The sequence below is a fragment of the Micromesistius poutassou genome (genome assembly GCF_964030765.1).
Source record: "Micromesistius poutassou genome assembly, chromosome: 15".
Lineage (NCBI taxonomy): Eukaryota > Metazoa > Chordata > Actinopteri > Gadiformes > Gadidae > Micromesistius > Micromesistius poutassou.
Window position 1 is genome coordinate 3,815,013 of NC_140285.1, and position 14,240 is coordinate 3,829,252.

Consider the following 14,240-nt stretch of genomic DNA (forward strand, 5'->3'; position numbering starts at 1 on the left):
TCATAGTTATAGTGATAGCTCTCGGGTGATTGCTCTCTCCCGAGAGCAATCACCAAAACAAAATAATCAAAAACTGTGAGAAGACAATAATAAATGTGCACATGAAAATGAAGAAGTAGTCAGTGGAGTAATGCAATACTGTGCCCACACTCTCTGCTAATGATGAGGAGTGATAGGATTCAAGCGATGATGTCATCTGACTCCCCACCCCCGTCTCGGCTCAGGCGCCCCCCACCCCGCATGGAGGAGAAACCCGTGGCTAACGTGCAGCCGGTCCAATCGACTCCAACTCCCACAATGCCTTGCCAGGCGTCTGCCGAGGCCACCGACCCGTCTGAGGGCAGCCTAGGGGGCTTCCCCATCAACTACCTACACAAGGCCGGGGTGTTTGTACAGAAGATCGTCACCAGCACTGGTAGGTTGTTCTTGTCTGAAGCACTGTGTGCTATAGCCCCATCAATCCCAACCTGTGGTCAGCAAGGGTACTGCAGGTGGTCAGTGGGAAATGTAAAATAAAAATAGATTAAAAAAAAAAATATATATATATATACAATTTTTCTGGTAATATTTTCTGGTAAATGTAATATTGTTCTAGTTATTCTTTCCAATGACACGGATGCCTTTCTGTAAATTGCGGTGCTCTGATGTTGACATCAGAGCACCACTCTGATGGTTTATTTATACATTATTTACCATATTATCTTACGGAGTGGCCCGCGGAAGGGCTTATCAAGACACTAGTCTTGACAAGTGGTCTGCCTAAAGGAGGAGGTTGGTGGTAAGGAACTGGTTAGTACGGTTAGTTCTACGGATCAGTTCAGTACATCCTCTCATCCGATCGCTCTGTCTTCTTTTAGACATTGTCATTCCTGGAACCAACAGCTCTGCAAACGTCCAGGCTCGGATCAGCGCCGGGGAGAGCATTCACGTCATCAGGGGCACCAAAGGTAAGCCTCAGACATTTAAAATAAATATTAACTTCAAATAACAGTAAGATTGACTCAAATCTACGTAGGTAACTTAATAAATTAAAATACTGATACAGAGTGCCTGCTGATTTGATTTGATTGCAAGGACACAAAAATATGCAACAAAATTATAGTGTGTTTCTTGACACAAGCAAACATTCTTCCCTCTGTTCCGTTGTCAGGTGCGTACATCCGTACCAGCGATGGTCGCATCTTCGCCATCAGGGCTGCGAACAAGATCAAGGGGGCTGAAGACCTCTCTCCATCCCCAGGTAAAGGTAGATCTTTGAAATGGAGAGGTTAAGAGATGTCACGCCCTAGAATAAAATCACTGCATACTGGAGACCTGGTGACCTGATGTGCTGTAGCCAGCAGGACTTGCACACAACATTTTTATGACATTTAACTTTTTTGTATTTTGCTCAGATGCCCGAAAGCCACCAGAGGAAGTTTCAAACAATGGTGGTAATGCGGGAGTCCCCCCGGTCTCGCCAGACGGCCAGGACATCATCAGTGAGTTGCAGCGCTACGCCGTTGGCCCAGGGCTCAGTGCTCACGAACAAGCTGTGGGCACCACACGCCCCCAGGAGATGGCGCCAAACTCTGGCTCGTCCACTAGCACCAACCTGGCTAGCACCAAAGAAGCTAAAACCAACGACAACAACAGCGTCATTGCCACTACAAAGGTTAGCATGCTGAACAATCACTCGAATGCCTCCTTGGCTAATGCACAGCCGAGCATGGCTGCGCGACGCAAGACCACAACCCCGCCGCTGGATAAGCCAGCCAGCCAGCTGCCCATCCCAGACAAGCATTCTTCAGCCTCGCTGGCGCCCCAAGGTTTCCCTATCTCAGGAGGCTATGGGATCCCTCCACTAGGCCTCAACCCAGCCCTGCTAAGTGGTTCCATGGGCCACCCGTTCCTCATGGGGACAAACTCCCCCTTTCCCCCTCCCTACTTTCAGCATCTCCTCGGACAAATGGGGGAACCCTGCATGATGTACCCTGAGATGTTTGGTTTAGGCAGCGCTGGGACAGTGCCGTGTTCCTCTGCCTTATCCACGTCCAGCTCTGACAGCGTCATCGGCGCTACGTCGTCACTGTCCCCTTCGCAGTCCGTGGAGACGGCGACCTCTGCTGTTAGCGCCTTGCCTCAGTTCATGATGAACCCCAGCATGGCTGGCATGGCTGGGCTGCTCCCTCCGGGCTACCCCCTGTCCTACACCCAGTCCCTGGCCAGCCTTTACCCAGGAGCGATGCACCCCGATGGGCTCCCTGGCTCAGCTGCCACCCCTGGCCCGGCCGGATCCAGCTTCCTCTCCAAGTACCCTCCCAGCAGCACCTCAAGCTCTTCCTCATCTTCTCCTTCCCCCTCCTCTCCCTCCACCAATTTCAGCAGCCGTCGGGGCACAGTGCTGGTTAAAAATGGTGGGAATCTTAGTGCCACCGGTAGCGCCGATGACGATGATGATAATGATGTCATCGAGGTGATTGGACAGTGACTGGTCACGTGACATTGGTCCTCAAACATTGGTGGTTGATTTGAAGCACTTACAAAATAGGAGGCATTTCCTATCTGCTTTTAGCAAGGTATTAGGGGTTGGCAGCTGAAAAATGCTCCTTTACTAGGAGAATGACAGCTGCTCTTAGGGCGCTATAAACAAAAAATTACTATCTGGTCACAATGCTGATTATCAAAGCGAAAGGAAAATCGAAAATTAGAGATGGAATGGATCACTGCAGAGATGGAAAAAGGGGACACTTTGAGCTTCCAAATGTGTCTGGTTGAAGTGTCTCAATCACTGGATTGACTACTGCTGAGTGTTGGCCTGTAGTGCCTGTAAATGGTTCACTAGATGTGCTGTTGAGCTTAGAATTTCTGAGTCTATGAAGACAGTAATGCTGATGGTTCGGTTAATCGCTCTATAAAATAACTGATGTAGTGATTTATTAAAAGACGTTTAACAGTTCTGTGGTTAGCCTGTAGTTATGTCTGTTTAGTGGTGATATATCTGTAACACATGGTGACATGGTTTTGTTTGGTGGCTGTCAAGTGTAGATTCTCAATATTTCTTTGACCTTAACGCAGGTTGAAAAAACAAAGTACATTTTTAATGCCATTCGATTGCATATATGAATGCACTGCCAGGACAGGCGTATTGTTTATTGTGTTATTTGTGGGCATAGGGTGCCCAAGATGTTCAGCGATAACATTTAAAAGGGCTTTGGGCTAAGGGTTCCATGTAGCCTTCCTTAAAACTCTTCATTTTCGAATGTAAACCTATTTAAACGCCTTTAAGCCCGGCCTTTTAAAAACCCATCCTCTATTACGGCGTCAGACTTTGGGAAGATCTGATTATTTTTGTTTCCTTTATTTTGTATATTTATTATAAAATCTTTTTTTACAATTTATTTTTCCAAAAAATAAAATGTTATTGCCTAATGATGATTACGAAAGACAGGACACCGTGGAGTCAGACGGAGTACCTGTGTGGCTACGTCCTTTATAGCAGAGGCATCAGCCAACAAAACAATGCCTTGACCTTTGCCTGGATCATTCTGAATGTGAACTGTGAGGATGCGGAGGCCGGGAGAGACACATAGTGAATCTCACCCGTAATTTTGCTGTAGCCTACACCGATTATGATGCATAACACACGAAAGCCTCAAGTCATCAATTCATACCCCAAATAAATCATCTAGACATGCTCTGTGACAGTGTTGCATGTCTTTAACGTTCTAAAGCAAGAAAAAAATACTTGTGTGTTATGTACTGTACATCATCTGCTTATTCAGGTATCTGTGAATAGTCAAGTATAATCAGTCTGTCCATTTGATTTTGGTTTTCTTGTTGGTATTTTGGATTTCTTTGCTCATCTCAAAATTTGTGAAAAAGCATAAATTCATCTGAATGCGCCTAAGAAGGGCGCAAACCACCTGGGATCACAGGGGACCGCTCAGTAAAATACAGTTTATTTTTCTTAAGTCTGTATGTATGTATTCCTGTACACCTGCATGTTTTACTGTTTACTCTGCATTATTAACGTTGTAGAGTGGGTTATGGTGCATATCTAGTTACTATGGTGATCTCACTTGGGGAAAACTGTAACAATCCTGGTTCATTATGGGCCCTCTATATATCTGGCTCCTTTTTCTGAAAGTGTCAACATGTTGGAGCAGAAAAAAACATTCAGTTCAGTTCATGAGATATGTACTGAAATGTGAGTTTACCTATTTTCTCCAATGTCTGCATTTACCAAATTTATTTATTTGTGGCAGTCATGCTGTATCATGATTATTGCATATTTATTCATCTGTTCTTTTGTATTTTTGTACTTTGTTCTTCGTCTTTGCTATTGCTGCGGTTGATGCTTTGGGTATTTCCCGTTGGTGATGTTTGCATGTGAGACCGGCTCACGGACCAACCCTTCAACACCTTAGATAATAGAATGTAAACTCATGAACTCATTTGCATCTTCTAACATTTTATATTTAAATACACCCTTCTTTGACAGTGTGGATTTAGCTCCATTTTGATTCTTATAATCTGGTGAGGGTAGTGAGATTTAATTATACCGGATACAGAAAAACACTGCTGTTAGTATTATTATCGTATGTCTTCACCCATTTTCTTCCATTGTAATAAACACAGGGCTCTTTTATTGTGGGTATGTTGTTAAAGCAAACAAGTTAAATGTCATCACGGCAAACAAACTTGTTTGATAAACCGAAACTTGAGATCATCCAGTTATGATCTCCGTAGTACATTTCACAGTCTCTTCCTGAATGTGGGCCTTGTTCTATCTGCTGAAGGATATAGCAACAGCCAAGTCAACTAAATACGATACACATGGAGGTTTCTCAGTGTGAGGAACAACTGTCTGCTTGCCAGCTCAGTGGTCACGGAACCAACAACACGTTATTTCTTTCACAGCTTTTTGACTTGAATTTTACATGTTTATTTATATTGATCCATTCATCATCATAAGAAACTGCTGCAGCTGTCCTAATTCCATTTTTAGCGGAGGAAGGTTGAAGACGCTCTGTGTGAAGGCTGCCGCCATTCTTAGCATGTTCAGTGGAGGGATGGATGTGTATAACATTGAATGGCTTTTTGTAAATAAAAGGAAATATGTTCTGAATTGTACTGGTACTGGTATTTTGAGTGGTAGTAGCTTACATCTGCAAATGTCTGCCACACACACACACACACACGCACACACACACACACACACACATACATATAGATTAAATGGCTTTTTGAAATTAAGTTGGAAATATGTTTTTGTTTCCATAAACCTGGGCATGTTTTTCATCAGCATGTTACTGTATGACAAAAATAGCCCGCGGTCAATATTTTCCCTTTTGTGGCCATGGAAAAAAAAATGGAAAAAGCCATGTTTTGATTTAGATTAAAACAACACAGGCACACACACACACACACACACACACACACACACACACACACACACACACACACACACACACACATCTTTTACTACATCAGTCTGTTGAGAGGTGCGTGACTATCAGTACAGGTTTTAGCAAAGCTTCTCATTTAAAGCCTATAGTAAGCTATTTTTGACTTCCATATCTTTCATATTCATGACCAATCTTGAAGGACTTGGTCTGGTCCAAAGATTCTAGATATGTCCCATGTCAATTATTCACATAGATCTGGGATCGCGATAATACTTTAGGTTTGAGATACTCCAACTAGAGGTTAAGAGAGGCTATTGAACGGTTATAAACCTCCATAGAAAATGAAGTGAGTTCTAAATATTCCTATATTTTGTAGGCCCTACAGTTGTAGGTCCTGAATTGACCAAAAGGCACATTTCGGGGGCTTTTCTACATTTCTGAACATGTTGCATGGGGTTGTAGAAGACTTTCAGAACAAATGGCAAAATGAGGAGCCCTCCACATTTTCTATACATGTGAATGTTCACATGAACAGGCTGTTCATGTGAACATTCACATGTATAGAAAATGTGTAGGGTAGGGTACATGTATAGAAAATGTGTATTACAGTAGTAGGCTGTTCAGAACAGCCTACTACTGTAATAGTTGTGTAGTAATAACAAAACCATAGCATGCATGTGTTTGAGTGTATCATGTTGATGTAGTGTTGGTCTGCAATGTTTTCTGGTCGGTTATTTGTATATTTTCTTAATCACATGTTATGTAAATTACCTACAAAAAATCGTTGTGGAAATAAAATCGGCATGTCTGAGAATACATTTGTGTGCGAGATTTGAAATCATATTTGTTCTACATGGGATTGAGATGAGAGTCTAGTAGACCTATCTAAACAATTGGCCTATCGATGCATTTTTGAAGCGTTACACACCATCAATACGCAACACCTTATAATAACGCACGTTCAAAATCATATAAATAAACAAACGAAGCTGAAAATGGGGAAATACTTGTTTTCCCATAACAATATGTAGTATCAATATAACTATTTTATTAATTTTAATATTTAATTTTCATAGTTTACACACTTCAGCGAAATCAACGGGACGTGGTGCGAAAACTACGTTTCCCGGCATGCACAGGTGCAGCGAGCCCTGCGTGACTCGACGGGGTTTGGCCACCTGATTGTTGATGACGGTGGCAGATAGCACAAGTGAGTTTGTGTTCAGTGGCGTGCGATTTCTCAAACAGTGCCACAGGAGAATATATTAATATTTTTGGATTCGCGCGATTGCCCATCAAAAAAGCAAGAATCTCGACAACGTAAACGCGATCTGTTGACGAGATACCAATTCGTGGTATGATGACTGTAAGGATTTCCCGAGACGCTGATACATTGTTTTGAAGGCCTGTTGCTAGCTCCTGGAAACCCTCGGGCTCCACCGGTGGACTTCGGGCCGAGATAACGCCAAAGGATTACATGAGTATTGGTCATTTAGTTTGGTCGATGACCAGTGGCGTAATAAACTCAAAAGCCAAAGCCACATTGAACCCATTTTACCATTGCATGTCATCGGGTTCCTGTGTTGACAGCTACCAGAAGCTAGCTAGCTAGGTGTCAGCGCTAACCAGACACTGTCCACGGGGAGTTGGTGGATTTGTTTAGCTTTGAATGTCCGGGTTTGACTTTTAAGTCTAGACCTGTGATTAATTCTCCCCTTGATGAACGTGTAGGTAGTAGCACCACACAGCTGTCAACTTAGCGTTAAGTTATCCTCAGTAACTCGCCTCTCTAGAATGCCAAACCCTGGCTAAACTGGAGAGAGACAAAGTAAGATAATCTACAAGACCGTGAGGCTAATGAAGTCCAGAAGGGGAACTTTTACTTCGATGCCGTCATTAGCCACACGTCATAGTGTTTCACCTCTGACATACAAAAGACTACTCCTCTGCTTTTTCTGAAACAAGCTCCGATCAACCCAAACACACAATGAATCGCTACCTGCCCGTAGCGCGACAACACTTCCTGGGCGCCCTGGCCAGCACCAGCGTGGTGGTGAAATCCATCAGTGCGGTGGTTCTCCTCCTCTACCTTCTGTCATGGGCTGTGGACACCCCGTACGCCCTTGGCGTGACCCCGGGATACCTCTTCCCTCCTAACTTCTGGGTCTGGACCCTTGCGACTCACGGGGTGGTGGAGGTGCACATATGGGGTGTGGCGGCCAGCATAGGCACCGTCATGGCCTGTGGGCGCCTGCTGGAGCCATTGTGGGGCGCGCTGGAGCTCCTGATCTTCTTCGCCGTGGTCAATGTCTCTGCTGGCGTGTTGGCCGGCCTCTCGTACCTCCTCACCTACGTGGCGACCTTTGACCTGGGCTTCCTCTTTGCGGTGCGCGTCCACGGTGCGGCGGCCTTCCTGGGAGGGGTGCTGGTGGCACTGAAGCAGACGATGGGCGACACCACCGTGCTCAGGGTGCCACAGGTGAGTCGCCGTAGCAACCATGAGGATAGAACCCAAAAGAATGAAATGGTTTTCCATCTGACTATTTGTCTGGTCGGCCCTTTGTGTACACTATACACTGTTGCTGTTATTACAAGATAGTGTAGTTGGGTGTAGGGTGTTTGTACTACCAACGTCCAGAACAGCTGATTATGGCCAAGTTCCAGAGACTCATGGTGGGTCAAAAGGGAGGTGAAACCTTCCTCTATTAGTTAGAATGGCTAATGGTCACTCTCACTTAGTGTCCACTCAGAAGGTCAGCTTACCAGCACCAGGTGCTTACCAGCACCAGTACCAGCTTGGCACAGTCCAACTGGTAGCTTGCTAGGTTGTTTTGTCAATCATCCATTCAGTTGCGTCCAAATACATTCAAGACATTTTTTCACCATCAACAATTTTGCACTGTGTGAAGAAACACTGGTTTCACAAACCAGATGAACAAACTCTTATATGAGTTATTAACATACCAAGTTGTTCCCTCTGGGTTTTTAACAGGCCTTCCACACAAGCATATTGTGTGGAAGTAACGTCTGAGTGGACCAAACCACAAATGTCGTGTAGTGTAGTGAAAATGCAAATAAGTCACTTGATTAGCAAATCCAAATAAAGGTAAAGGGCTCAGTCAGGCTATTGCGCAGACATGATCTTGTAAGTAAAGTTTAGGTTGTCATTTCCTTCATGCAGTACTACACACAAAAAGCTGAACTCTATGGCTTTCACAGCATAGTCCAGTGTTTTGCGGAGCACATTCCACAGAGAACAAGCCTCACAAAAAGCGGGTGGAAGACTCATTTTGAAGTAATCCAAACTATTTATTGTCTTGCCCCCCCCCCCCTCTCATCAATGCTGGAATGTCATTGGACTACATTGTAAATCTGTGTAATCAAGGTTGAAGTGAGTGAAGAAAAGCACAGCTACATCGCCCTGTTAAAAGTTAAACAGAGATCTTGTGTTGCTGTAAATGTTTTGGCTGTTCACCGAGTGGCCATCTTGGTTCCATCTGGCTTCTAAACACTAGTTGGGCCGGGGGGGACGGGGACTTCCGTTTCCTCACCCTGCTTGTGTTAAAGGTGACATACAATACCACCAGGTGTGAGTGTGATTAGCCGTTACAGGTGGACACGCCCGCTTGTAATGTCAGAAGATTAAAAAAACGGCTTCTAACTGCTAATTACACTCACACCTGGTGGTATAATATGTCACCTTTTAAGAACCAAGAGGGCCGCATAGTGAATCAGGCACATTGTAGATCACAGTAGGCATGGATGTTGTATTTCTATATATATTCATTATTTGGTCTTCCCCCCCAGGTGAGGCTGAAGGCGGCCCCGGCCCTGGTCCTCCTCCTGCTGGCCATGCTGCGTCTCTCGGGGCTGCTGGAGGACGCCACCCCGCTGGCCGCCTACAGCTACGGCGCCCTGTCGGGCTGGGTCTACCTGCGCTTCTACCAGCGCCACAGCCGCGGCCGGGGGGACATGTCGGACCACTTTGCCTTCGCCAGCTTCTTCCCCGAGGTGCTGCAGCCGGTGGTGGGGCTGCTGGCCGGGCTGGTGCACGCCGTGCTGGTCAAGATCAAGGTGTGTCGCAAGATGGTGAAGCGCTATGACGTGGGCGCGCCCTCCTCCATCACCATCAGCCTGCCGGGCACGGATCCCCAGGACGCCGAGAGGAGACGGTGAGCGATGGGGGGGGGCTGAGGGTGGATGGAGAGAGGGATGGAGAGAGAATTTTAAGGGGAGGGAGAGCGTTCGAGTGGAAGGGAGTGAGGGAGTGAGTATAAAAGAGTGTATGGGGGAAGAGTGTAAGGGTGAGAGTTGGGTAGAGCGTGAGTGAGGGAGGGGGAGACCGATTGAGGAGAAAAGTGGAATGGGAGGGCGAGAGTGTGTTGAGTGAGTGTGTTTATCGAGGGAGGGAGAGGGTTTGAGAGGGAGGGAGTGAGAGTGTATTGGATGGAGAGCTGCAGTGTTGTCACACAAGTAGCTGTTGTTACATTAACTTGTTCAGCGTAGTTAACTTGACTCTCAAACTATTTTGAGCAGTAGAGTGATATAGTGGCATGTACAGTGATATTGCAAGCCCCAATAAAGAGCTTTTGAGTTTGTGCAAGGTATAGTTACTAAGAACCCACAGAATAGACTAGAATTCAGTGTGTAAGTGGTAACGCGCAACTAATGTTTAAATCTGACACCCTTGGGCAACATTCTGTGTAAATACACACACAGCCAATTAAAGCTATGACTTGATCAAATAAAGATTTAGCTTGTACAGTTGTTTTCCAAAGGAAGTGTACCTAAGTGGCTTCTTAGTTACAAGTGTGTGTTTGTGTTTGGTGAGGTTGTCAGTCCTTTCCTCTCAGTCATCCATTGTTAAGCAAACAACAGTTCCAGGCTGACACACATTTATCCCTCTCACTCTGTATCTGCCCCACACATACTCTCTCACTCCCTCACTCCAGACCCATTAATTGATAGGGGATGTAATCCTATTAGCAACTTAACTCTGCCACGCTTTGGTCTTGATCTTGATTCCTTTAGACCCTCTAAGCATAATGTACGGAACATTTTCTTTTGGTTGCAGTAATATATTCTTGTAAAACATGGCAGAAAAAAAGGCAAACTAGCTATTCATGAGTCGTGTGTGTGTGTGTGTGTGTGCGTGAACACGGTAGAAACACATATGATGTACATCGCTTTGAAACCACACAATCCAGAGTCGAAAATACAGGTTGGTCTGAACGGCAGCGTAACCGTCAGCCATCCAGATCTCCCACAGGGAGGAAGTCTTATTGGTCGTGGGCGTGTCTACCATCTCACTCTGGTGTTTGTTACCCCATGGGAGCTGAAACAAAAGTCCAGAGATTGTTTGCCTCTATGCCAGCTGGCGTACCTCCACCCTCCCATTACCATGGCATTAGGAGGGATCTCGGGATTATGCAGAAGAGGTGCCTGTCCTAACTGGCCCGGGGCAGAACCTGCCCTGGGAGAGATAATTGCTTTGACTCTTTGGTTGCTGGTGAGGGGCCTGCAGGGTTTTGTACGACCTCAGGGGGCCTTGTGGCAAAAGGTTTTTTTCCATGACGAGATCCACCTGACATTCGCCTCTCTCTCTCTCTCTCTCTCTCTCTCTCTCTCTCTCTTTCTCTTTCTCTTTCTCTCCTCCTCCTTCTCTCTCCCTCCCCTTACAGACAGCTGGCGCTGAAGGCCCTGAACGAGCGTCTGAAGCGTGTGGAGGACCAGTCGGCCTGGCCCAGCATGGACGACGAGGAGGACGACGAGGAGGACGAGGTCCGCACCGACACCCAGCCGCTCCTGGGTGGGGGAGGACGGGACTCCTCCTCCACAACCAAGCCGGGGCTAGGGGGAGGAGGGGCCGGCGGGAGCCTCTCTTCGTCTTCCACCTCCCTCGCCGGGGGGGCGTCTCAGGCGGGCGTCCAGCACCCAGAGTCCAGCATCATTAGCTTCGAGGACGCACACTCCAGATCGTAACTGTTCACACAGAAGGCACACAAACAAACACACACACACACACACACACACACACACACACACACACACACACACACACACACACACACAACGGCGCCCTCAAACGGGCTCCCTAGAGCTTTTGAAGAGGATATTTATACAATATGATGAGAGACAATGACTGAACACTAGTAACCACCTATTGGAACACACCCCTGTCTGTGACTCGTTCACCTGCACGCGGGGATTACACACGCAAGCACATGCATACATGCACACACACTAGCGCAGACCTGGGTGGTCCGAGCTAACCGCTATGGCTACGGATGCCCCCCAGTGAACTAGAGACACTGTTTACTTGTGTGTGGCGACTTGGATGGGCGGGGAGGGTCAATGTGTTGTTTTCTGGCTCACCGTCCTGTCTGCCATCTCCCACTCCCTGCGTACGGCTCAGAACCAACCAGAAGACGTATGCAACAAGTATCTCCCATTTTCAAATAAATAATTAAATGGTTAGACAGCTTTTCTTTTTATCATTGAATTCCCCCCTCCCCCCAGTGCCAGCCAATAAGAGACTCTAAATTTCAGATTACCAGGCTGTACACAGAACATGCATTTAATTACCAGATATTCTTCTGCTCTCGTCCTCGCTAACTGAGTCATGCAGCTGCTGTAAGGCATTTGGGTTTGGTTTGGTAAGTGTGGACGGAGTGTGCTACGTTTAGAGAAGATGGTTCTTTATTAAACGGATCAGGCATCTTATCCGTGAACCAGAAGCCTGGAGACACAAAACCATGCATCGGACTACTACAGGCCAGCAGCTTGTGTTTATTGGCTGTGGTCTGTTGTCTGGGTCTGACCCAAAGATGTTTTAGTGGTGGCAAAGAAACTCTGGACTGGATCCCACCCGCCAGGACTGGATTGATCCCTGCTTTTTTGTGGATCAACGGTTAAGTGGTTGCCTAAATATCTCACTATCTCTATTTTGTTTTAGGTGATCTTACAACACTTCTTTTTTCTTCTCCGTCTAAAGCTTAATATAAAAGATGTAACACACAAAGCAACTTTCTGTTTACTGCAGGTGTACAGACAGATGTGCACCATTGACCTTATTGAAATATTATTTTACCAGGACTATGATTGATACTGTATTGTTTTCGTTTTTTTCGTCCCCGTTTCTGTCCGTGGTTGACTTTATTTCCCACTGGTGATAAGATGCACTGTGTCTCTTCATGATGACAATGAAAGTGAAGAAAGCCCACAGCTCGTGTGAGCTCTGAGCTCTGGGAAAACTTCAAAATTCAAAATTCATCCTTCATCCTGATGGAACCACTTGTTTTGTTTTTCCTCTGAAGGAAAAGTAGATGCACAGACTCCACAGAGCGCAGGCTAGACATCCACTACTATAAACACAATTCCGATATTCAACCCACAAAATTAATCCGATGTGGTTTTGTGTTCATGTGTACACACATATAATACTGTGCTGGGTGTTTTTTATTTTGTAAAATTCCTGGTGCGAAAATAAATATGTGCAAACATGTCGCTCCCACACCTTCGTCAAAAGTCCTGTTGGCTCTCTTGAATGTCCACGCCTCTCTTCCCTCTGAAGTAACCTTGACGCTGCGTGCTAAGGGTGTACGCGGTTTGTTTGGGAGAGAGGGGTGGTGGTTGGTTTATTCAGTCTTTATTTGTATTTAATTGTTTTCCTTTCCTGAAATGTATTCTACGCCCGACACGCGCTGCTAATCTCTCGGTGGAAGAGAAGGAGGAGGATGATGATGATGATGATGATGGAGATGGAGAGAACCCCGCCGTCTCTCTCCGCCAAGATGTTCGTGGTTGTCGTCTCTTACGCTAGCGGTCCAATGAAAGGAAACCCGGGCAGCAAGTCGCTGTTGTCGACGGCGTTGTTGAGCAAATTGATTATTTTTAAACTTCAGATGGCTTCTCCCCGAGTTTCTAATCCAATGTTGTTTAGGATGTCGCCAATCAATAAAATTTATATGAAAAATCCACAGATGAAGAATTGTTGGTGTTGATTGTGTTTGCACTGAACATGCGGTGAATAATATTAAACTTAGCAAAAGTTGGGAAACTGGTTTTTGAAACCAACATCGCATCCCTCAAGAGGTACCCAAATAAGAACATGAAAACCGGTACAATAAAATGCAATGTTGGTATATCGTAAACATTATACAAGGAAGTTGCAGTTAAATGCGCTTTCTTATCTTTATGGTGGTCAAGTTTGCGTAATTGTTTTATTACTGGTGTGCTACTAGAAATGACCGCCAGGGGGAGTAGAAGGTCCGGGAAACTCAGGGTAGTTGTCTGCGCGCAAATTATTTCTCTAAAATATATATATATATTATGCATTTGGGTCAAATACGTCAACTTTAATAAAGCCACCCTTTTGCTTGTAATATGTATAGCATGCCTTGAATGGCTCTACTATTATTAATACAGAACCCACATTGCACGTATTATATATAACTTACACTTTGTCTATGTAGATTTGGTTCTTGATAGGCTATTAGACCACCCTGCTGATGGAAACAATGTAATGTATTGTGTCACCCTTTTCTTTTTACCATTCAAAGGCAAAATGTCATGTAACGTTTCTAGTAGGCCTAACATTTACGTGTTTTTCAAATGTTTTTCAAATTGCAATGCAACGTTTGGTTTGTCATCTGAAAACACCCTTGAATGACACTCAACAAAATAGACCATGTGTTGGGCTCAAATGTACTCTCAAAAAAAAAAGCACACCACACATGAACAACAGTGAACGAGTCGCTTCCCTCGGCGTGCCCGCGCAGGTGTGGCTCATGCTCGTCCCCGACACCCCTCCCCCCTCCACTACATACCCTTGCTGCGCGCACCCGTGTT

General features: G+C 45.5%; 1 protein-coding gene and 1 pseudogene across 2 annotated transcripts in view; both read left to right on the forward strand.

The window, feature by feature from the left end:
* LOC311359721 (helicase ARIP4-like) overlaps positions 1-2,470 on the forward strand; it is a 17,478-nt pseudogene extending 15,008 nt beyond the window's left edge. Inside the window, exons 17-20 of the transcript XR_014684188.1 lie at positions 225-415; positions 858-947; positions 1,151-1,240; positions 1,395-2,470. The product of XR_014684188.1 is annotated as a helicase ARIP4-like (transcript). The remainder of the gene's footprint in view (positions 1-224; positions 416-857; positions 948-1,150; positions 1,241-1,394) is intronic.
* Positions 2,471-6,596: 4,126 nt separating this feature from the next.
* Positions 6,597-13,371, forward strand: tmem115 (transmembrane protein 115). The gene is made up of 3 exons (XM_084479050.1): positions 6,597-7,869; positions 9,198-9,562; positions 11,072-13,371. The coding sequence occupies exons 1-3, from the start codon at positions 7,378-7,380 to the stop codon at positions 11,370-11,372; spliced, it is 1,158 nt and encodes a 385-aa protein (XP_084335176.1). The 5' UTR covers positions 6,597-7,377; the 3' UTR covers positions 11,373-13,371.
* Positions 13,372-14,240: the final 869 nt, after the last annotated feature.